This window comes from Marmota flaviventris, chromosome 9 (assembly GCF_047511675.1).
Source record: "Marmota flaviventris isolate mMarFla1 chromosome 9, mMarFla1.hap1, whole genome shotgun sequence".
NCBI classification, from domain to species: Eukaryota; Metazoa; Chordata; class Mammalia; order Rodentia; family Sciuridae; genus Marmota; species Marmota flaviventris.
Window position 1 is genome coordinate 66,292,891 of NC_092506.1, and position 25,340 is coordinate 66,318,230.

Genomic DNA, 25,340 nt, shown 5'->3' on the forward strand with positions numbered 1-25,340 from the left:
TAAGCTGAGTAGCTCTCTTCCACTGCACCCTTGGACCATGAGGCTTGACCTTACCTCAGGCCAGAATGATGAAACTGGCTGAACATGGACAGAACCTCTGAAATTGTGGGCCAAAATAACTTCTCCTCTAAGTTGTTCTTGTCAGGTATTTTGGTCAGTGACAAAATGCTGACCAACACATTTAGGTAGAAACAGAAGAATGAGAAACTCTACCTAGAGATAAGTGAACTAAGGATGCCTTGGTCAAAAAATATTTTTTCGGGGCTGGGGATGTGGCTCAAACGGTAGTGCGCTTGCCTGGCATGCGTGCGGCCCGGGTTTGATCCTCAGCACCACCACATACAAACAAAGATGTTGTGTCCGCCAAAAACTAAAAAATAAATATTAAAAAATTCTCTCTCTCTCTCTTTAAAAAAATATATTTTTTCTTTTAAAACCAACTTGAAAAGTCTAAGAATGTACTAACATTGGTCAAACTGATATTTGAAGAGTATAAACTAAGCATGTGTTCTATAGGTGGTACAAATTTGCTTTCAGGGTCCTCAGAATCCAGCATTAAAGAGGGATGCATGCTACTAATTCCTCTGCAGAAGGTGTTAAATGCCATAAGAGAATTCCCATTCTCAGGCTCTGAGGTCAGAACAGGGAATGTACATTTTCAAATTTTGGAGAAACATAAGTGACTATATAAAAATTAAGGGCTGGGGATGTAGCTCAGGGTAGAGCACTAGCCTCGCAAGTGTGAGGCACTGGGTTTGAGTCTTAGCACCACATGTAAATAAAAAAATAAAAGTCTATAAACAACTAAAAAAAATATTAAAAAAAAAATTAAGAGCAGCCAAGTGCAGTGATACATGCCTGTATTCCCAGTGGCTTGGGAAGCTGAGGCAGAAAGATTGCAGGTTTAAAGCCAGTCTCATTAACAGCGAGGTGCTAAGCAACTCAGTGAGACCCAGTCTCTAAACAAAATTTTAAAAAAGGGCTGGGGAGATGGCTCAGTGGTTGAGTGCCCTTGATTTCAATCTCTAGTATCGCTCCTCCCACCAAAAAAAAAAATTAAGAGCAAACATAACTTGGCACGTTTCCAAAAAATACAATCAAATATAAATTTAGATTCTTCTTAGCATCCCCTATAATACTTTCTGTGCTATTTTTAAAGTACTTAAAATTGATTTTAAAGTACAAAATAGTATGTGGATCTCTCTCTCTCTCTCTCTCTCTCTCTCTCTCTCTCTCTCTCTCTCTCTCTCTCATACACACACATCCTGAGATAAAATAGTGTGATAGTTCCTCAAAGAGTTACCATATGACCCAGAAACTCCACTACTAGGCATATAACCAAGAGAACTGAAAGCATACCCATGCAAAAAATTATACATGAATGCTCATAGCACCACTCTTCGTAACAGCCAAAAAGTGAAAACAATCCAAATGTCCATCAATCAATGAGTGATTAAGCAAAATGTGACATATCCACACAGGGGATTCAATCAAAAAGGAATGAAATACTGAAACACACTACAACAAAGACGATCTGTGACAACACTGCACTAAGTGAAAGAAGCCACATACTGCCTGATTCCATTTATAGAAAATGCCACAGAGACAGAAAGCAGCAGAGTGGTTGCCAGGGACTGGGAAAATGGAGACTGACTGGGTAGGGAGTTTCCTTTTACAGTGAGAATATTCTGGAATTAATGGTGCTGGTTGTAGAACTTTATGAATATACTGAAAACACCACACATTTTCAAATGGTGAAATTTATGATATATGAATTATATCTCAATAAAACTTTTATTTTTAAAAAAGAACTGAGACACTATAAAGTTGAAGCCCCTTTGACCCACCTCAGTCCCTAGGGTCATCAATGTTACCCATTTAGTCTGACTCCTTGTTAAAAGACCTTATTTCTCACAATGCCTAGCCCAGGTTCTTGCATACAATAAACACGTTAGGCATTTGTTGCATAATAGTTTTGTACAAAAATAAGATAATACTGCTTTGTTCTTTTCAGGATGATATAGATTCTTTTATATTCACCATCACACAAATTCAGTAGTTCAGACAAGGCAGCTTTAAAGATACAGTTTAGGTTAACACCACATATACCATGTGCAGTAACAAAAGAACACAGGACTTACTGGCTTAAAGCTCCCCAACCACAAATCCAGTTAATAGAAAACCTTGATATGGAAGTTCATGCAAATAAGGAGATACTTTGAATCTGTCCCTTAGTATATAAAGGATTTACAATAAAGGACTTGGAAAGCCTATTCTTTTAGCGCCAACAACAGCAAGCTATAAACAAGGACTTTCTAACTTGGTCAAGTTCAACTTAAACAGAGTCTTAGATAGTCTCTTAAAAAGTCTTGTTCCCAAACACCACAAATTGTATTTCCAGTACTTTTCTTTTATTTTTCAGAGTTTTTAATCAGAGTCACATGAAGAATGTTTTAGTGATACATATCCCTGAGGCCCATCTCTCAAAGGTTCTGATTTACTTAGATGAAAATAAGGCTGACATTTGTGTTTTTAAAAGCTCACCAGGTCATTTGGAAACATTTTATGTTAGGAACATTTAGAAATGGAATGTGAAACTGTGTTTTGCATGAGTTTCCACGCAAATCATCCAAGCATACTCTTAACAATCATGTTAAACTTGTAATAACTGCCAGTCAAAAGACCGGTAGCATATCCTAACTTTATTGAAAAGAAAACCAAGGCTCAAGGATTTATTCCTGAAAGTCAGCAACAAGGAGACACCAGCTCTTGAGTCCTGGTGATGCCCTACATCTTCCTGCACACATTTTTCAAACTCCCTTATGGTGCTGGAATTGTGGTTTGCTAGACAGAAGCTAGTATATAATTACCCTCTTACCATAGATTCAGTCATTTTACTCTGGGCCTTGATAAAAATGGAGAATAACTGCTAAAATATTTCTGAAAGTCTTCCTAATTTGTGCCCTTATATTACAGGGCAGTTTCTCTTTATGTAGTCCATATATGAAGTGCCTCCTTATTTGCAGTTGAGTTGGAGCTGGAAAGGAGAATACTGCCTAGAAAACTTGGCCATTCAGGAAGAAGTAAAAGAGAAGCCTGCCCCTGTGGCCCTATGGGAACAGGAAGGAGGTAGAATAAAGACAGGGTCCTCATTCATATATCCTCTCTTCACATGTACTCTTCCTTTTCATCAGAGCAGGTTCAGCTCAGAAAGCAAGAGAGCTTTAAAAATGTTGAGACTCCATGTTTCCAAACATAACATGAGAGTGGGCAGTAGGCTACTGAAGTTCATTCTTTGATTCATTCTGTACCAATATGTGGTATGAGAGCAAGTGCTTGGATACAGATGGAGGAGTCCAAAAAGATGAGCTTGGGGCAACGCTGCTGGCTCTCCACAGCTTGAGTACAGCATGCAGGGCATCTAGAAGTTGCTAAGAGATGGGTGAACCAGCAGAGGCCTGTGGCTGGAATGAGAGTTCTCAAGTATGTTCAGACTTAGAGGTAAATATCCAGTACTATAACCTTCATGGTGGACTCCTGCCCATGACTCCCAAAGACAAAAAATTAGCTATGACACAAGAGATGACTTAGGGATACATTCTAAATTAGATAATAAAGTACAGGATGTCACGTAGATATCACATAGATACACACAGATGTCCTCTTCCTTCTAACTCACACAAAGACACAGCAGCACTCTCCTCTAGCAGCCACTAAGATGGTATTAAGAATCAGTGGTCTGCCAGAAACTGTTCTTGGTTGATGAGGATTTGGAGATAAATAATGCAGATAAAAATCCTTGCCCCAACCAAAGAAGATTTGGAGGTAAAGAGAGGGAAGTGGGCAGAACTCCGAAAGATAAAATATTTTCTCAAAAAGCCTGATTAGGAAGTTGAACTTTAAAATGATTTAGAGGAAACTCACGATGGGTGTGAAGGCTGAGGCAGGAGAATCACAAGTTTGAGGCCAGATTAGGAAATTTAGCAAGACACTATATCAAAATAAAAATAAAAAGGGATAGGGATGTAACTCAGTGACAGAATACCACTGGGTTTAATCTCCAGTACCCGCTCCCCCCCAAAATAGACTGTTTATCCTGAAAAATAAATATTGTAGAAGTTCTTTTAAAAAGCCCACAAATTCTTTGACAACCTACCAAGAGGTTGGAAGTCTAGACTCCCTTTAATCCAAGTAGATTTGTGACTCCTTTATCCAAAAATGTGTGGCAAAAGTAACAATATGTGACTTCTAAGCCCAGGTAATTTTGAAATGCCATGAAGCTTCCATCCTGGCCACTATTCACCCTTGGAGCCCCTGAGCCACCATGAAGGAAGGCTGTCTGATTAGAGACTGCAAATTTTGAGAGAGTCTAGGCTGTATGTGAGGCTATTTATAGGTACTCCAATTGACAACCCCAGGTGAGCATAGCCCTTGAACCACCTCACCTCTGTTGACAGTTTATGAGTAAAGAAAGAAGATTCCAGCTCCTAGAAGTCAAGTCAACCCAAGTCATTCAAGCCTTTCCAGTTAGGCACCAGACACTGGGGAGCATGATTACATTCCTGTGGTGCTCTGTCCGAACTCCTGACCCACAGAATCTGTGAGCAAAATAGTTGTTTTATGCCACTAAGTTTCAAGCATGTTTTATCATGCCCAAAGATTTATCACGAAGCAAAAATAACTAGGATAGCAGATGAGAACTGAGAAAGAAGTAGTAGATCAGTTATAGAAAAATATAAAATTATTTTCTTTGACTAATCCTGGTTTGAAAGAAACCATTATCCCATCACAGGTGACTAAATACATTGTAGCATTTCTGGTTGTTGGTAATATCTATTTTATCTACAAATGCTGTAATAGAAAATGCTTCAGATCTTAGGAAGAACTGGAGTACTCCAAAAGGAATTTGAATAAGGCATTATTCCCTAGCCTAGCTTTTCAGTGTGGAACTAACACTCTCACGATGCCACTTGGAGTTATTCATGAACCCATCTTTTTGCTTTTTTCTCTTGGTGCATGTATTTTGGGAGTAACTAATAGGGTACAAGCAGTCAGGGAGAAAGAAGATATTTCAGACAAAGCAAAGGGATTATGGTAAACAGAGGTAATGAAGCCAGTCCTGGGGAAACCAAAGGGTGTTGCCTGAGGCTCACTGTCCATTCATATACCTTTTGCTTGACATTTGTGTGCTCACACCTTTAGGCCTTTAGTTAAGCTGTTCTCATTATTCCAAACAGTCTCTTCCCATTTATTGATGAAACTCTCTCCAGCCCAGTTGTCATGTTCAAAGGAGCTTCCCCCCAGTCCAACAGTGCCCCACTCTAGGTGGAATTAATCACTCAATACCACTTTCTCGCAACACTTGCCACAACCTTATCTCCTGCTTGAAGTGCCTATCTCCTTAGGTGCCACACACTAGGTCAGAAAAGAAAAACTGGTATCCTTGAGGAATCCATGTAACTACAGGGAGAGACCTCTAAAAACAGTCATACTGCAGTATCACAAGATCTTTACAGAGGCCTGGCAGGATATTATAGGAGGACAGATCTGCCTCCGGAGAAATCAGGAAGCACCACGAAGCAGGTGACATTTGAGGTAGGCCCTGAAACTAAACTAAGATGCTGCATGGGGGAAAACTTAGGAATCACGACTGAAAAGGTTTCAAAAGAGAACCACTAAAGTAACAGGAATATCTGGCCAGGTCAGTCATCATCCCTACTGGTTCCAAGTCTTCTTTTTACAACACCTGAAGCTACTCAGTCTTTCCAACTACTTTAGCTATTTATATCGTAAAGTATCTAACATTTGAACAAGGAATTCATTTAAAAATATGAGTAGATAATACATGAAAATGTATTCAAACTCAGTGGCAATCACAGAAATCCACATCAAATTGTCAAGTATTTTTAAAAGTTATAATGTCTCGTATCAAAGAATAATCATGGAAATCAAATCTATATTTTCTGAGAGTCAATTTTGGTATGATGTATCAAAAGCCTTATGAATAAGTGTACCCTTAGGATTAAAAAATCATCCTAAGGATAAAAGTCTTTGCTCCAAAGATCACGACAACATTATTTAAAATTGTGGAGGGCTAGAGGTGTAGCTCAGTAGTAGAGCTCGTGCTTAGTATGTATGAGGCCCAAGATAGTGAAGTACCTAAATATTCAAGAACAAAGAAGAGTCAAATAAAGTTGTCACTGCAATAACTTTAAGTTACCACTTAGTGATTGCTTCCTACATGCCTGCCATTATGATGTGTGATATCAAAGCAACCTACAAGGTAATTGTGCTAGAGTGAACTGAGTGTGACTTTCACAGTTGCCCCACAATTGGTAAATAGAACCCACAGATAAAGACAGAGCAGAGGTGAGTTCCCACAAGGTAAAGAAAACAATCAGTAAGTGGATCCAGGCTAATTCAAGGACTTTTAAAGAAGTTATACTATAAGGTCTTCTAACTAAATCACCATATGTGTCCCTGTGTGGTCTTCTCCAGCCACAGTCTACAAAAAGAAAGGATGGGGAGTGGGAATCTTGGACCACTTGACTTAGTGGATTCTAAGATAATTGGTTACAGAGATTAGGGGTGAAAAAAATAAAAGAAAAAAAGAAGAAAGGAAGCAAAGGATTGAGGCAAGAACTTTTAAAGACTGTAATACCTGGTAAATATCCACTTAGGCAGCTGACTTAGAGACGCCCTGTACCAATCTGGACAGAGGAAGGGGAAATAAGCAAGAAGTGGCAGCAATTCAGTTACCCCACTGTCTGACATGCATACGAGTCCCCTGGGTCAAACATTCCCATGGAAATTGCTGGCCTTAAGCTCTCTCGCTAGTTTCCCACCAGAGGACTGTACAATAAGCAAAGGTATCCTAGCTGGGGGAGGAGGGAAGTAAATTAGGGAAGGGACAGCCTGAAAGAGACTGAAAGAACTTAATTCCAATTTTTTTCTCCAGGACAGTAGACCACTCAGTGAGAAGCCCATCCCCAAAAGAATTTACAAGCCAGGCATGGTGGCGCACGCCTGTAACTCCAACAACTTGGGAGGCTGAGGCAGGAGAATCACAAATTCAAGACCAGCCTCAGCAACTTAGTGCGGCCCTAAGCAACTCAGTGAGACCCTGTCTCAAAATAAAAAAAATAAAAAGGAGCTGGGGGATGTGGCTCAATGGGTTCAATTCCTGGTAGGAGGAGGAAAAGGAGGAAGAGGAAGAACAACAACTTAGAAATGTTAGGAGTGTATACATACAGGCAGTGCTGGTCAGACAACCAGTAAACGCTATCAAGAAGACCTCAACAGCAGCCAGTTAAGTGACATTTATTCTTATTCCTTACCCTTTTGCCCAACCGTACATACCTGAACAACTGGAACCTAGAAAGGTACAGGGAAGAAATACCAGGGAGAGACTATGTTTCGTTTTTTTTTTTTTTTGAAATTACCTGAGGAGAGCTCAGATTTTATTTCACACAAAAATATATCACATTCCTTCCACATATTTATACAACACTTAACCAAAAAAATGGATCACAGATTAGAATAAAAGGAAATTTTCAATAACTTTAAAAAGTAAGAATTAACATTTTCAAATAAATAAAAATTCCTAAAAGTTAATCATGCCAATAAAAAATGACAGACTTTTGCCTTTAACTAAAATGTGACTGAAGACCAAAGCCAATACTGCATGTATGCCTTCCTTGCACTTCAAAAGATTTGTTGGATGCCAACGATGTAGCACTGTAGTAGCCACTGATCAAACCACTTCATGAGTAGATTGACGTCCTTGAACGGTCAGCATAGGGAAATAGCACTTATTGAATGCTTACTGTATACCAAACATGTGCTAAACTTGTATTCATTTTACCATTTAATCCTCACAATAATCTCAATGAGATAGGAATTGTTAATTTCATTTTATGGATAATAAAACTGATACTCAGAGTAGGTAAATTGACCAAGGTCACAGAGTTTCAAGAAGAAAACTGAAACCCAGATTTGCTTGACAGCATAGTCCAAGTTGTTCTCACTACACTGTTAACTAGTTTAATGTCATCTCTAAGAAGCAAAAGCTACAAAGGAAACATCAGAGAATGTACTTAACCTCTCTCTGAGCCACTGTTCTGCTCTGTAAAAATTGTAACATTAATACTTTCTCCATCAAGGTCATTATAAATAAACATAACTACCTGACACAAAGAAAGTGCTCAATAAGAGTTAATGATCTTGTGAGGCAAGTGCTCTACCACTGAGCTACAACTCCCACCCAGGATGGATTATTCTTCAGACTGCCATTCATGAGGTTGTTGTGAGTTCCATCGATAGTTTGGGAAAATGCCTTGTGGCTCCCAGGAGTGTGCTGCAGTCTCTTGTTTAAATCATCAGTCTTCCTAGTACAGATTAGATTTATAAAGGCAGAGCCTGTCAGATGTGCTCTGCCGCCCAGTTCTACTGCATGAAGAACATAAAGAGGACTCAATCAAGTTTGGATGAGTGGATGGATATATACATGGAGGACAGGAGGACAGGAGGGGCTGAAGGAGGGGAGGAGGAGGAAGAAAGACAGGCTTGCTGCCCATGTGACATTTGAATCTTACTCCTGATAATCAGAGACTATGTTTCGTATCCCCAGAGTCACTAGTCTGGCCAGCAACAGGATACACTGAAATTTTTATTTTTATTTTTACTTATTTTGTTGGTACTGGGGATTAAACCCAAAGGTGCTCTATCACTAAGCTATATCCTCAGTCCTCTTCATTTCTTATTTTGAGCCTCAGTAAATTGCTGAGGCTGGCCTTCAATTTGCGATTCTCTTGCCTCCAGGTGCCAGCATGCCTGATGAGACAAAATTTTAAAAGGTGGACTTTCAGGGGCTGGGGATGTGGCTCAAGTGGTAGCGCGCTCGCCTGGCATGCGTGCGGCCCGGGTTCGATCCTCAGCACCACATACAAACAAAGATGTTGTGTCCACCGGAAAAAAAAAAAAAAAAAAGGTGGACTTTCAATAACCCAGAGTGACCAGATGGTTACAGACTCTGCCCAAGGTATCATCAAAGGATCTATCCTCTATAGGAGAAGAGAGACTTTCAGAAAGCATAGTTGCAAATTCTTACTGGAGAAAAACAAAATGATTCATGTTTGTATCCCTTTAAGCTACAACTATTCAATTAACTGATTAAAATGACCATTATCTCCATCTTACAAAATAGGAATTTAAAGCTCAGAGAGATTAACTTGTTCAAGCCCACAAAGCACATGGGAGGATTAATTTGGATTCCAATCCAGGGCTAACCTCAGAGCCTATGATTTTTACAGATATTTGGGTTTTTTTTTTTTTTTCAAAATAGGATCCAGAGAACATATCCTCAGGGATCTGCAAATCCACTTCATATTTTTTTTTTTCAGTCTTGAAGTCTTCATCTTAAGGGTGAATTTTAAAATTTATAAGGAATATTTGAGTATGTGAATGATCACCTTAGAAGTGAATGCTGTTCCTTGATTGCCAGCACTGCATTTTAAATTTTACTGATACCAAGTACCAAGTTCTTTAATTTTCATGCACAAAAACTAGTGAGAAAAGACAGAGGTCACAATGTATAATTACCATAGGCATACTAATTAAAAACCAAATGGCTTGCTACAGAAATCTATGTTTCACTGCAGTTCAAACAAGAAGAATGGGACAGAGAGAACAAACAGGTCCCAAAAGAATAAGTGCCATATTCACATTTTAAGCACCAATTTAGTTTCAGCAAAATATCTTGTGTTAATGTAAATTACATTGGTTTTGAAGTTTTATATTTAATTTGTAAATCTACAGTTGTCTTACTTATTTACAACTCATAATTTTTGCTTATACATATTTTGGTAAAATAATAAAAATCTAGAACTTATGAAAATGTCTAAAGTATTCTTGCATTACACATACTTGAGAAGCTTTGTGTTATACCAATCCCTTAAGTAATCATTAAAATCCATATCTTAGAAGAATATTTTGTAACACAAGGAAACATTCTCCATATATAAACTTAAGATACAAAGGGTAATTGGCATGGTGGTGCATACCTGTAATCCCAGAGACTTGGGAGGCTGAGGCATGAAGATTTCAAGTTCAAAAGCTATCTGGGCAAATTGGCAGGACTCTTTCTCAAAATAAAAAATAAAAGGGCTGGAAATATAGCTCAATGATACAGTGCCTCTGGACTCAATTCCCAGTACCAAATAGATAAAATTTTTAAAAAAGGTATACAAAGGGTGGTACAGTCTCATTCTGTATAGCACATATAGCTACAGAAAAACAAGAGTAGGAAATACACCACAATGTTCATGTGCCTTGGTAGCCATGCTGTTATTGAGTTTAGGTTAATGCAATTATACTTTTTTTTGGATACCAACAGAGGCTACAATATTTTGAAGTTAAAACCTGTTAGAAATCTACCTGAAGATACTGTTATTAACAAATGGTAAGAGTCTATCACATACATGGTATTCCTCTCAGTATTTTAATACTGTCGTTTGCTTTTTTGTGATCTTCTGTGTTCCCAGTAGCCTTATTACAGGAATGAAGTTTAAACTATGAAGGGTCCCAAAACCTTGAGTTGAAAAGCTTAAACCAGTAAGCTTTTCAACTCCATTTTAGCTCATGCTCTTTCTTCTCCAAGGAAATAAAACCAATCCTTGTTTAATACTTAAAAGTATATAAAGTACTAGTCAATCAATAACTTTCTATGTTTCACGTACCAAGGTTACAGATGAACAAAGAACCCCATGCACTCTAGAATCTCCTGGTACAGAGGGAAGCACAAGCCAACAGTTACTGAGTGACATCAAGGCAGAACAGTAACACAAGAGATTCAAGCATTTCCATAACTCATTCTGATGGGCAGGACCAGAAAGGCTACCACAAGGCAACAAACAACTGAGTCCCAAGAGCTTATGAGCAAATGAGTACAGAAAGGTGAAATGAAAGATTATCCAGTAAGTAAAATTCAAACAAAGGTCTTATGACTTTGTACTCATTGACTACACTAGACCCATCCCAGCTGGACTCCCACTATGGTCTTTGCCATCTATGTGGTGTATATTGCTAGCATTATGATTCAAGCTGCTTCCCCAATAAGACTAGAAATGCTGAGTGGAATACCATGTATGTGATAGACTCTTACCATTTGTTAATAACAGTATCTTTAGGTAGATTTCTAACAGGTTTTAACTTCAACATATTGTAGCCTCTGTTTGTATCCCAAAAAAGTATAAATGCATTAACCTATACTTATTTTTTTTCTGTAGAAAGTTATATTGAAAAGATCAAAGCAACAAGCTGGGTGCAGTGGCACATGCCTATAACCCCACTGACTCAGGAAGCTGAGGCAGAAGGATCGCAAGTCTGAGGCCAGTCTCAATAACTCAGTGAGAAATTGCCTTAAAATAAAATAGAAATTTAAACTGTGTAAGGAAACCTACATGCTATGGCTCATCAGTTTGGGTGAAGTTCAGAAGATGTGCCACCTGTATGACACACTAGGCATGTACTGAATAACTGGAAATAACATAGGTGTCTTGTCTAACCTGGGGGATGTTAACATAAGGAATAGCACAGTCATTCAAATGATACTTATAAGACTTATGTACATGTCTAGGATTTGCTTTAAAATATTCCAGCAAAGAGGAAAAAAAGAAAAACAAATGTGATGAAATCTTGATAATGTTTGAAACCAAGCACATCTATTATTTGTTATATCATTTTCTTTACTTTCCTTATTCTTCTTTATCTTCAAAAATTTTAAATTAAAAATTGGAAAAATATTACGTGAAAGTAAATGAAAATATTCATAATGACAGTTTATGGAAAAAGAAGCACATTATAAAACAACAGTTCATGTTGATTATAATTATGTAAATAATAAATGTGTGACCAACCCAACAGCAAATTAGCCCTTAGTGCCCTTATTGGGTTTCTATACAATTTTTATTGAAAGAAACCAGGACTATTTGAGGAAATGGCTAATTCCAGGTCTGGATCAGGAAATATAAAAGATAAACCTGGTACATCTTGTCATACCAGATAGTAAAGAAGCTATCAAGACTAGCAGTGCCATGTCAATAGGATGGATCTAAACACCAACTTGTATTCTCTCTCATTGGCTAAAAATAGGACAATTTGAACTGTAATAAGGAAAGCAAATATTAAAAAAAAAACAGTGAAAATGTTTAAATATATGAGTTCACATTACTCAAAAATACCCTAATTGATCACTTTGACACATTTTAAGTAGTAAATAAAAAGAAGCAAACACAAAAGTGGGAGGAGGGCTAGGACTTAGCTCAGTGGCAGAGTGCCCCTGGGTTCAATCCTAGTATGCCCCCTGCAGAAAACAAAAAACAAAACAACAACAAAAAACAATAACCAAGAGGGAGGAGAGTTAGTTACAATAAAGAAACAACAGTGGAGCTGGGGCGTAGCTCAGTGGTAGAGCACCTGCTTTGTATGTGTGAGGCCCTGGGTTCGACTCTCAGCATCACATAAAAATGAATAAATAAAGATATTGTGTCCATCTACAACTAAATAAATATTTTAAAAAAAGAAAAGAAACAACAATGACTTGCAAAGTATCTTGCTTATAGCTGGTACCTGACCAGTGGCATCAGACTTGCACCAAGCTCTAAGTGAGATGCTTACACTCCTGTGAAAAGTGCTCAGAATCTAGCAAAGGGAAACTAACAAATCCAGTGTGAGAATGTCAATCTAGAGGCAGAAAAAAAAAAGTGCCATGGAGGGCTGAGATTGTGGCTCAGTGGTAGAGTGCTTGCTTAGCACACATGGGGCACTGGGTTTGATCTCTAGTACCAAATTAAAAAAATTAAGCAAAATGAAGATATTGTGTCCATCTACAACTAAAAAATATTTTAAAAAGAAAGAAAGAAAAGTGCCATAGAAGCAAGTCCAGATGTGGGCTCTCATTGGAGGGGCTGTAGGGGAGGATCTCTGAGCTGAGTTTGAAGAGTTACCACTTTCAGGGAAGTTTTTGCATTTTAAACCACTCTCAAACACGGGCCCAGGATCTCACTCACTGATCTTGACATCTCCCAGCACACATAAATTTCCCATTGACTGGCCAAAGTCATAGCTTCAGACAAATCACTGTGCAGCTTAGTTTCCTTTCCCTGAGATCAGAGGACATTGAGATGTTCCTTTCAGGAAAACTTAACTCTAGAGCTTAATGTATTATCTAACTTGGGAATTTCACTTACATTCTGGCATTGTAAACTCTAGACTGGCCCAAAGTTGAAAGAATGCAAAGACACCCATGTTTCTGTTCAGAGTTCCTGTTAAAGGTTTAAAAAGCATAAATCAACACTATTGCCACCTTCCCCAATACTAAATACTTAGCCTGAGCTGGACATTGTACCATGATTTATTTCATACACTATCCTAGTAAATTTTCAAATTCAGTGAAATAAGCATTATTCCACTTTAACAGTCAACAAAGATCAGAGAATTAAGCATTTGGCTCAAGGAACCCAAAAGCCCTTGAAACAAAGAGAGAGGTCTTCTGAAGATAAACACTGTCAACATAACACTGACATTTCCTGTTGAAGGAGTGGTGATCTGTGAGGCAAAGACTTGGTGAGTGATGCTCTTCATCAGTGAATGTAATCCTACTTTCCAAGGCCTTTTGTGGACTGTCCCCTCAGCTCTCTACTTACCTCTCAAAGTTCTTTCAGCTTTCTACTCTAGGCTCTTCCATTGTATGTTTACTATCCCCCCACATCCCCTGTGCACCACCTCTTTCCCACTCCACATGCCATAGTACTAATCGTCTGAGTCCAGTTCAGGTCCCCACCTCCTATTCCAGGAAGCTCCTCTATCTTCTTCCATACACAGAGCTCTGGCCTTCACACAACTCATTGCCTAGATCACATAACTCCATATAAGGGTGTTATTTTCTTTTACATGTGCACTGCTAATCTCCCTAGTCTGTAAATTTCTTGAGTATAGACTTATTCCTTTAGGAAGGGAAAAGATACAATACATTCTCTAGAAAAACCTCACAAAATTAATGTGGATGCAGGCAAAAGCCCACTTGGGAACTTGCACTTCTCATAAACTGCAGGTTACAATATTCCACCATCCCCTTCTAGCTAAAGAAAGTTCAGCCAAAGATAGAAACACCAGAGTTGTTTCATTAAGTGAAGTAGCAGGTATGCTTTTCTGATTTGTGTGACTTCAGTGCCTTTGGTCCTTTGACATTGCTGAGAGAATTTTCCACAATCATGCAAGGCTGTGGAGATTCCATCTGTCTTTTCTCTTAGGTTGGACTTATTAGCAAGACCTGATTACTGACCTTTACTAAATAAAGAGATTAAAAAAAAAATTGTGGTAAAATACTAAGGATAAAAAATTTACCATCTTAACCATTTTTAAGTGTATAGTTCAGTGGTACTAAGTTCATTTGCAATGTTCTGCCACCACCACAATCATCCATAGCCAGAACTTTCATCTTGCAAAACTGAAACTCTGCACCCATTGGACAATAATTCTCCACTGCCCCTTATCCTCAGTCCCTAATAATCCCCATTCTAACTTCTGTTTCTATGAATTAGACTACTCTAGATGTCTCAGAAGAGTGGAAACATACACTAGTTGTCCTTTTGTGAACTGGCTTATTTTACTTAGCATAATATCATCAAGGTTTATGTTGTAGCATGTCCATATATCAATGTTTTCTTCATCCTTTTCTTTGGAAGTACCAGGGATTGAACCCAGATATGCTCTATCACTGAGCTACATATCCAACCCTTTATTTTTTATTTTGAGTGCCATAGCCCCAGTTGGCCTTGAACTTATAATCTTCCTGCCTCAGTCCTCTGAGTAGCTAGGATTACAGGGGTGTGTCACCAAGCCTGGTGACAATTTCTTTTCTTTAAAGGCTGAATAATATTCTATTGCATGTAAATATCACATTTTGTTTATACATTCATCTACTGGTGAATATGTGGGTTGCTTTTCAAATGAGATTAGGGGATACTGGGTATTGAACCCAGGGGCACTTAACCATTCCCAACATCCTCTTTTTTTTTTTTAATTTTGAGATAGGGTCCCAGTGAGGCTAGCCTCAAATTTGCCATCCTCCTATCTCAGCCTCCCATGTTTCTGGGATTACAGGAGTCCATGCACATCTCAAATGAAGAGTTATGATCAAATGTTAGTGACAAAAAGCTGAGGAGAATGGCATTGGGTTAAAGTAATCTCTTTAATGTGTGAACACAATCAAGGAGTCAGTCCAGAGATTAGGACCACAGAACAGAAAGCTGCTAAAAGAAATTTCCATTTGTTTATCTGTACCAGGAATTGATACCAGATGGTCTACAAACAACTTCAAACACACTCTGGTTTCTGAAGACCTCCCTCTGCCTCTCTTCTTATCAATCCGGGTGTTCTTACCAGCTTTAGAGCCCACTCCTCCCGTCAACCTGCTGATGGCCCAGTCAACTCCAAATGGTTTTTACAGGGACCTCTTTTATAAAGGCACTAATTTCATCTGTGAGAACTCTAACCTCATGACCTAGTCACTTCCCAAAGGCCCAATGCCCTCACATCATAACTTTGAGATTAGGATAACAACATCTGAATTTTGGGGAGGGAGGTAGACAAAAAACCTTAATCCATTGCAATCAGGTTACTCATTAAAATTTCTAAAACTTAGAAAAATTAGTAAATTTTAAAAGTCTGCTCATCATAAGAAAATCTGGACATTATAAAGGTATAAATAAAAATTACCTATAATTCCATTAACATTGAATGTTAATGGAATTACAGGTAATTAATTAACATTGAATGTTAATTTAATAGAGAATGTGAAGATAAAAATATAATTTAGTTCAATAATTTATCAAATAATCATGTATCTAGTACCCAAGTTCTGGGACTACAAGAAAGAAAAATAAAACACTTAATGGAAAGGTGGCCCCTGACTAAAAAGAAATAAGCCAAAAGAAGAAGGCTTTCCAGGCAAAGGAAGCATTAAGTGGAGACTAGGTGGCAAGGACCTATACAGTGTGTGCAGAGACATTAAAAATGGTTTGTAAGCCAGGTATGTGGTGCATGCCTGTAATCCCAGTGACTTGGGAGACCAAGGTAGGAGGATTACAAGTTTGAGGCCAGCAACTTAGTGAGACCCTGCCTCAAAATAAAAAACAAAAAGGGCTGGAGGGGATATATCTCAGTGGTAAAGTATTTCTGGGTTTAAATCCAAAAAAAAATAAGAAGAAGAGGAAGAGGAGGAGGAGGAGGAGGAAGAAGAGGAAGAAGAAGAGGAGGAGGAAGAAGAGGAAGAAGAAGAGGAGGAAGAAGAAGAGGAGGAAGAAGAGGAGGAGGAGGAAGAAGAGGAGGAGGAGGAGGAAGAAGACGATGACAAAGAAATCCATAGGATAATATCATGACTACAGACACAAAACTCTTAAAATAATAGAAAAAAATGTTAACAAAATATTAGCAAACAATTCAGCAATGTATAAAAATAATTATACACTACAAACAACTAGAGCTCATTCCAGATATTTAATTGTTTGAATATTTCAAACTCTATCAGTGCATATCACCATATTAACAGACATAAATATTGCATGATCATATCAATTGATAGAAAACAAGTACTTGACAAAATTCTACACCTACTGATGACAAAGACTCTCAGAAAAATAGAGGGGTAACTTCTGCAACTGATAAAGAGCATTTACAAAAACCCTACAGCTAATGTTGTACTTAATGGTAAAAGACTAAATGATTTTCTCCTGAGACTGGGATTGAGGCAAGGATTCCTACTCTCAACAGTTACTCAACATTGTAATGGAAGATCTAGCCAGTACAATAGACAAGAAAACAAAAGTTATAAAAACTGGAAAGACAGATAGACTGCCCTCATTTGCAAATGAAAGATTATCTTGGCTATAGTTTGGATCTCAAAGGTTCCCTAACAGTCCATGTATTAAAGGCTTAGTCCCCAGGTTGGCATGATTGGGAGACGCTGGAAATTTTTAGAAGGGGGGCCTACTGGGAAGTCTGGTCATTGTGGGTATGTGTCCTTGAAGGGAATATTGAGATTTCAGATCTTTCCTCTTACTTTTTTCATTCCAGGCCATGAAGTGAATGGGATTCCTCCATCACGTGCTCTGGACATGATGTGCTGCATCACTACAGGCACAAAGCAATGAGGCCAACTAACAACACACTGTGAGCTAAGACAAAACTTTTCTCTTTATAAAGTGATTATCTCAGGTATTTGTTATAATAATAGAAAGCTGATTTAATTCAATCTATACAGAACAATCCCAATGAATCCCCCTGAAACAAAAATCCTAGAATAATTCAGATCATAAGATAGAAAATGAAAACCCCCAAATCAATTATATTTCCATATCTTAGCATGGACATATAAACAATAAAATTAAAAATACAAAGGAAAAATTCCTTTATGGCTGCTTTAAAAAAGAGAAATACAGTGGTGCATGCCCTTAATCCTAGAAGCTCAGCAGGGTGAGACAAGAGGATTGGGAGTTCAAAGGTAGCCTCAGCAAAAGAAAGGTGCTAAGCAACTCAGTGAGACCCTGTCTCTAAATAAAATGCAAAATAGGGCTGGGATGTGGCTCATTTGTCCAGTACCCCTGAGTTCAATCCCCAGTACCGAAGAGACAGAGAAATTCTTAGATGGAAATATAGCAAAATATGAAAACATATACAGGATTTATATGTTTTAACTCATACAAGACTGATGAAGAAATCAAGGAAGATATAAATGTAAATTCTTGAATTAGAAATCTTAACATAGTAAGGATGTCATTTCCTATGAAACTGATAGTTTTAGTGCAATTCCTATCAAAATCCCAGAAAGACTTTCTTTTAGACATAAACAAGATTATTTAAAATGTGTATTAAAGGCAAAAGGTGCAGAATAGTAAAAATACTTTGAAAAAAATTAAGTGTTCTGGGCTGGGGATGTGGCTCAAGTGGTAGCGCGTTCGCCTGGCATGTGTGCGGCCCGGGTTCGATCCTCAGCACCACATACAAAGATGTTGTGTCCGCCGAAAACTGAAAAATAAATATTGAAATTCTCTCTCTCTCTAAAAAAAAAGAAAAAGAAAAGTAAGTGTTCTATTGCACAGTAATATGACTATAGATAATGATAATGTACTGTATACTTTTAAAAAGCTAGAAGAAAGGATTGTGAATGTTTAAATCAAAAAGAAATGGTAATTAGCCAGGTACAGTGGCACTGGCCTGTAATCCCAGTGGCTCAGGAGGCTGAGGCAAGAGGACTGCAAATTCAAATCTAGCTCAGCAAGAGCAAGGCACTAAGGAACTGACTGAGGCCCATTCTCTAAATAAAATTTAAAAATAGGGCTGGGGATGTGGCTCAGAAGTTGAGTGCCCACTTTTGAGTTCAAAGTACCCAGATTGAGTTCAATCCCCAGTATACCCCTAAAAAAAGAAATTATAATTATTTGAGGATTTAGATATGTTTATTTACCCTGACTTGAATATTATACAATGTATACATGAATTTAAAAAACCACATGGTACTCCATATATGTATGTGATTTCTATGTGTCAATTAAAAAAAATTAGGGAGCCAGGCATTATGGTACACACCTGTAATTACAGTGATTTGAGAGGTTGAGGCAAGTGAATAGCAAATTTGGGGCCAGCCTGGGCAATTTAGCAAGACACTATCTCAAAATAAAATTTTAAATGACTGGGGATGTAGCTCAATAGAGCACTTGACTAGCATATGTGAGGTCCTGAGTTCAATCCCCAGCACTGGGGGGAAAAAACAAGAGAGAGAGAAAGAGAGACAGACAGAGAGAATAAAGTACATCTAGTCCAGTAGATTCCAAGACCTAGCATATAGCTAAGTTAGAAAAAACAGACCCACACAAACATGGCCAACTGATTTTTGACAAAGGTGAAAAACCAATCCAATGGAAGAAGAATGACCTTTGTCAACAAATGGTGCTAGAATGTTTGGGCATCCATTAGCCAATAAAACAAAACACCTCTATTCCAAATCTCACATCTTATATAAGAATTAACTCAAAGCAGATCATGGGCTTAAAGGAAAAGTATAAAGCGTTCAGGAAAAAAAAAAAACAGAAGAGCTGGGCATGGTGGCACACACTCAGATACTTGGGAGGCTGAAGTAGAAGGAGTGCAAGCTCAAAGCCCTTTGTCAAAAGAGAAAGAGATTAAAAAAAAATTGAGAGAGAGAGAGAGAGAGAGAATGAATTTTAATTTTTTTTTTTTAGTTTTCGGCAGACACAACATCTTTGTTTGTATGTGGTGCTGAGGTTCGAACCTGGGCCGCATGCATGCCAGGAGAGTGCGCTACCGCTTGAGCCACATCCCCAGCCCAATTTAAAAAAATTTTAAAGGGCGGGGATGTAGCTCAGTGATAAGAGTGCTTGCATAGCATGGACAAGGCCCTGGACTCCATCCCTGGTAAAATGTATGTGTGAACACACACACAGAAAAAATTGATAAGCCAGACTTCATTCAAATAAAAAACTTCAAAAGATCCTAATAATTAGATACAAAGACAGATATAGACTGGGAGAAACTATATGCACCATGTATTCAAAAAAGGACTAGTATTTTGAACATAAAAATAAATCAAAACTCATGGTCGTGCACACCTGTAATCCCAGTGGCTTGGGAGATTGAGGCGGGAGGATTGTGAGGCACTAAGCAATTCAGTGAGACCCTGTCTCTAAATAAAATACGAAATAGGGCTGGGGATGTGGCTCAGTGGTTAAGTGCCCCTGAGTTCAATCCCTGTACCACCAGGAAAACAAACAAAAAAACTCAATAGTATTAAAAAACAATCCATATAAGAATAATGGACAAAAGAAGAGCAATTTTAATCAAAGAAGATACACAGATGGCAAATAATCATACGAAAAGATGTTCAACATCATTGCCTATAAGGGAAATACAGATTAAAACTAATGAAAAAGTAGTTAAATTAACTGTGATATATCTATGCCATAGAATACTACTTAGCAATAAAAAATTGTTGATATATGCAACAACTTGGATGAATCTCCAAAGAATTATAATGAAATAAAAAAAAGCCAATTCCCAAATGTTATATACTGCATGGATCTGTTTGCCTATATGTTACAAATGATAAAATTATAAAAATGGAAAACAGACCAGTGGTTGTCATGGGCTAAGAATGTGGTGGGAAGGGGATAATAATGGATGTGACTATAAAAAGTCCAACATAAGGATGCTGGACACTGTGGCCATGACAGCAATCCCAGTGACTTGGGAGGCTAAGGCAGGAGGACCGAAAGTTTGAGGCCAACCTTAGCAACTTAGCAAAACCCTTAGCATCTTATGAAAACACTGTCTCGAAATAAAAAGGACTGGTGATGTAGCCCAGTGGTAAAGCACCCCTGGTTCAATCCTCAGTATCAAAAAAAAAAAAAAAAGAACAGAAGTGCAAGGGATCCTGTAATGATAGATATGTTCTATATTTCAACTGAATCATTGTCAATATCCTGATTGTGATATTCTATAAGATTTTTGTAAGATGTTACCATTAGGAAAAACTGGGTAAAAGGTATATGGATCTTTCCTTACTATTTCTTATAACCAGATGTTTATCTATAATTACCTAAAAATAAAATGTATCTTAAAAAGCCTTAGTCTTTGAGACAAAGTTAGACAACTTTGGGCAATTCACTTCCCTTCTCACAGGGCTAAAAGAATTAAATTAAGAAATCGATGTAATCCCAGCTACTTGGGAGGCCAAGGCAGGAAGATCACAAGTTCAAGGCCAGCATCAGCAACTTAGCAAGAATCTATCTCTAAATTAAAAAAAAAATTTAAAAATAAATAATGGTCTAGATATAGTGCATGGCACAGAATATGGTCCAACAAATAGCTAACAAAATGCTAATCAAGAGTCTTGACAATGGGGATGGAGAAGTATAAAGCAAAATATATTTAGATGATAGCACTAATAGATTTTGAAGGATTAGGTGTGGAACAGTGGGTTGACAGAGAGTCAAGGATGATCCTCAAGTTTCTCATTTGAGCAAGCATCATCAGTGGAAGCAGATGGTGAAGTGAAGTGAAGTGAAGAAGAGGGAAACAGAGTTTTGGGTGTGGTGAACTTGAGTTAACTGGGAGATACTCAGATAGAAAAGCCCAGTTAACTGTTGGATATTCAAGTCTGGAGTTCAGAACAAAACTCTGGGATGGAAATTTAACTTGATAATGACCAGAATGCAAATGATAGTGGAAGGCAGAACAATGAACAAGATTGACAAGGGCATAAATCACAAAGCTACTGTTACTGTAAAGGAGTTCCAACCTGGCTAAAGGAGATCAGTCTAGAGTAGGAGATGGAGAGCAGCCAGAAAAGGAGAAAAATCAGACAAAAATGGTGTTGCTCAAGACCAGAGGAAGATGTTTCAAGAGTGAGTGGTCAACTGCAACCAAGCACTGAAGAGATTAATTAGAATGAGCAATGAATCATCATCCTCTGAATATAGTGACCTGGTGTTTTCACTGGTGCCTTTTTGAGAATAGCTTTGGTGAAATGACAAATAGGTTTGGATTAGAGCTGGCTGAGAGGGAGGTGGGAGAAATGAAGACAGTTTAAACAACCATTAACAAGTTTAGCCCTGAAGCAGAAAGCAAGCTGAGTAGGAAGGGGTGGAATGAAAAGAGAGAATTCTGTTAAAAGAAGTTAAGCTTAAATGATAATGTAAATGAATAGGTGAAGGGGAGAAGTTAGATTCATGACAGAAAGTGAGAGAATTATTTAAGTAGGGAGGAGCGAATATGATTCCAAGGTAGCAGGATTAGCTCAGAGAGAAGGGGCATCTAATCTGCTCTAAGAAGAGGGGAAAAGGAAAGGAACCATGTAGACACAGGTAATTTTGGAAATTTAGTTATAATGTGTTGTGGGCTATTTCTTGATTACCTCAGTTCTTTATGAAGGAGAAGGAAAGTATTAGCTAATTCTAAATAAATGGGTTAATATTTATTCCTAGAATATAATATAGTCCCTGGGACAGGCATATTTAATAAATTCATTCAATAAATTTTAAAAAATTAGTGTTAACCTCATGCAGGTGTTCATCAGGATACAAAAATTTTAATTTCGCCACTAGGGGGCAGTGCTGCCACAAATCTCACCCCCCTCCCACCATAGTTTAACAGTGAAAATTAACAGAAAACTATACTGCAGTGTATGTTATGTTTTCCTGCTAAGAAAATCCTGTTTAAGCTTTACATACATGTACATGTTTGTGCCTATTCACACATGTGAGCCCCCCCCACACACACACATTGAGGCACACTGAGAGGGTTGTTTTGTCTACCAGCCTTCTGGTGCAACCAAATCATGATGCCCCAAGGGCTATACTCAGCATTTTCCAGTCTTTTTTTCTTTTTTGGTAATTCCCCTAGGGAATATAGCAAATACCTCAAAGACCTTTACACTTTCTTATGATTGGTTAATTATAAAAGGATGATGAGGAAATAAAATTCCTAAAAACCAATCTCTAATATTGCCATAGCTTCTTCCACGTTGTCTTTCCCCCTCTACCTACCTCCTCCCCAAATTAAATGCAGTAGGGTTTCAAAAATAATTTAAATGTACTTCATAAATTACTTTCCCCCTAATCTCACATATCTGAGGTATTCTTATAATGGACTTATTTATCAGTCTATAATACCACATGTCTATTATGCATATCAGAAGCAGAAGCAATGGAGCTGGGAAATAATTCTTTCCAAGTTTGGGTCTAATGAATTTGGGCCTCTAACAAACTGAGGAAACTGGCAGAGTTCTAACTTACAATAGAGTGCATAAATTATTATTATTATTATTATTATTTTTTAAAGGTAATTGTAAAGGCAGGCTGCTCCCCAGAAGTTTAGGGTTAAACAGACTGGCTGTTCCAACAAGAGGAACTGAACTCCATAGTAAAAGAGGCTTCTGGTTGTACTAGTGGAACATATCACACCCCAGCTTAAGAAAGGCTATCACTAGTTTAGTCAGATGCCTTATGGGTGGGGGCCACAGGAAAGAGAGAGGCTGAGGTCATCATATGACGCCAGCTGTCAGGTAATTCCAATGGGTGAAAAGATGCTTAACACAAAAGCCTTTAAACTTGGTTATTTTAAGTTAAAGTTGTTTTTGAGCAAAAATAAATACCCAAGAAATGGGTCACTGAGTCTGGGTAATAGAGTTGAAACAGTCATCATTATAGATACAGCGTCAACTTGTTTGCAAGTTGTTTCAAAACCAAAGTTTCAAGGTTCTTTAGGGTAGTGTTCTAATTTGAGAATTAAGGATGGCTTTTTTTTTTTTTTAACTGGACACTCTATTCCTCTAGCTAGTATGGAATCTACTTTTACAGATACTTTTTGGAAGTTCTTTAGAACGAAGTTTTTTTAAAAAAAATTATAAAAATGTTAATAGCAAATTACTCCTTCTTACCCCTAATTTAAAAAATTAAATTTGCCTAATGATCTGATCCACCTCTAAACAAGAAAAAAAAGTTTCTTAGTAATTATAATACTTGGGCTACATCAGCACCTCAGAAAATCAGCTTTAAAACTGAAGAAAACACCGCCTCACCCTACTGTGTTAAATCTATGCCTCCTTTCAAAAGTCACGTGCTAAATCCTTAGTTTTTTTCCCAGCAAATGATCTAAGCAAGAGCCTGATTTCATTGACACAAGCACTCCCAACAACAACACTTCCTTTGAAAAACAGAATGTCACTTCCTCAGACCAGAGGCCAGAAGTCCCTTGATTCTGATCTAAGGAGCAAAGACAGGAAACTGGTGAGCTTCTCCCCCAGGGTCAGCCCCTGGTGCAGGGACAAGAGGACAGGGTGTATTCAGAGCTCCCTTGATGCACTGCAGCTGGAAAGCAAAAGCTCACTTCCAGGTTGTGGGGGTGATCCCCAGAGTACAGCCCCACAAGTCAGTATAGCAAGGGCATTCACGGAAGCGAGGAGGGAGAAGATGGAAGACCTTGCACTTTTTAGCGACCTTCTTCCATTTCGAAATTCCTGAGAGTACTCCAGGACCGATTTCAGCCTAAGTAACTGGCACCCTCTTGTACTTTGACCTCACTAGGCGAGACATCCTCTGGGTTGTGCCGAGCCAGAACTCTACACCGCTCAGCTCCAGTCTGTACCACCTTCCCCAGATGCTGCCAGTTTCTCACCTAGAGGGGAGAGGCTGTCCCAGCAATTTCAGTAAACACTGTCGGTTAGCACCACCTGGCAACTGAAAACCTTGATCTCTCCCGACCCTAGACGCCAAGGGCTGCACAACACAAAACCCTGGCCAGTTAGCACGGACCAAACTGCAGTGTCACCATCGTGGGGCGGGGTGGGGGGGCGGCGTATGTGAGAGACATACAGAATAAAGAAGGGGGACAAACAAATGAGTCACTTAATACAAGGGCTGCACATGCCGCTGACGCTGCCCGTGATGCGGCGGCTGTGGACTGGAAGGAAGCAGGCGGCCGCCCGGGAGGGGCGGGCGGAGAAAGGCAAGGGGAGAGGGCGTGAGGCGCCTAGCCCTTTGTGGGGCCGGGCGGCGCGGCCCTACAGCCTACGCCCCCCTTTCCCGCCCACTCCCCCAATCCTGCAGGCTGAATCCACTGGGGGCTACCATGGTCCCCCGATCCCGGGAGCCAACTCTCTCGTTCTCCAAAAACAATCAATACAAACTTCGATACAGTATTGAGTTCACAGGGAGCCTGGCTGGGGAGGTGCCGCCAACACACCCGCCTAGCCGACGAGGAGCTGCCGCCCCAACCTGCCGCCCCGCCCCTCGGCGGCGCACCTGTGACAGGTGTGCAGGTGCCCCACACGCCCCAGAGCCGCGGGGCGCGCCGGCCGCCCCTCGCCCCCCCAGAGGCCCCAGGTCCGCCCTGTCCGCGGCGTGCGGCGTATCCGGGAGCCCCCAGTCCCTCGGCAGGCCGCGGGACGCCCCCAGCCCGCCCCAAGGCGGCCGCGCCCGGTCGCCGCCCGCACTCACATAGCGCCTCAACTTCTTCTCCGGGGGCGATTTCCTCAGCCAGCCGGTGCACACCACGTCGCCGCCGCCGCTCATGTTGACGGCCGACTGGAGCCCGCCGCCGGGTCGCGCGGACAAGGGCGCGGGCGCAGGCTGCTGGGTCAGCCGGCCAGCGGTGCGCAGCTCGCGGGGGAGGGGAGGGGCAGGGCGGCCCGCGGCCCCGGGCGAGGACGAGGCGGCGCGGCGCGGGCCCGACTGCCCCGCGCGCGCCCGCTCTGCCCCCCCCCCCCC

General features: G+C 39.5%; 1 protein-coding gene across 1 annotated transcript in view; it reads right to left on the bottom strand.

Moving 5' to 3' along the window:
- The window catches only part of Gab2 (GRB2 associated binding protein 2), a 191,380-nt gene extending 166,129 nt beyond the window's left edge, over window positions 1-25,251 (bottom strand). Inside the window, exon 1 of the mRNA XM_027942562.2 lies at window positions 25,071-25,251. Coding sequence (XP_027798363.1) covers window positions 25,071-25,145 — 75 coding nt within the window. The 5' untranslated portion in view covers window positions 25,146-25,251. The remainder of the gene's footprint in view (window positions 1-25,070) is intronic.
- Window positions 25,252-25,340: the final 89 nt, after the last annotated feature.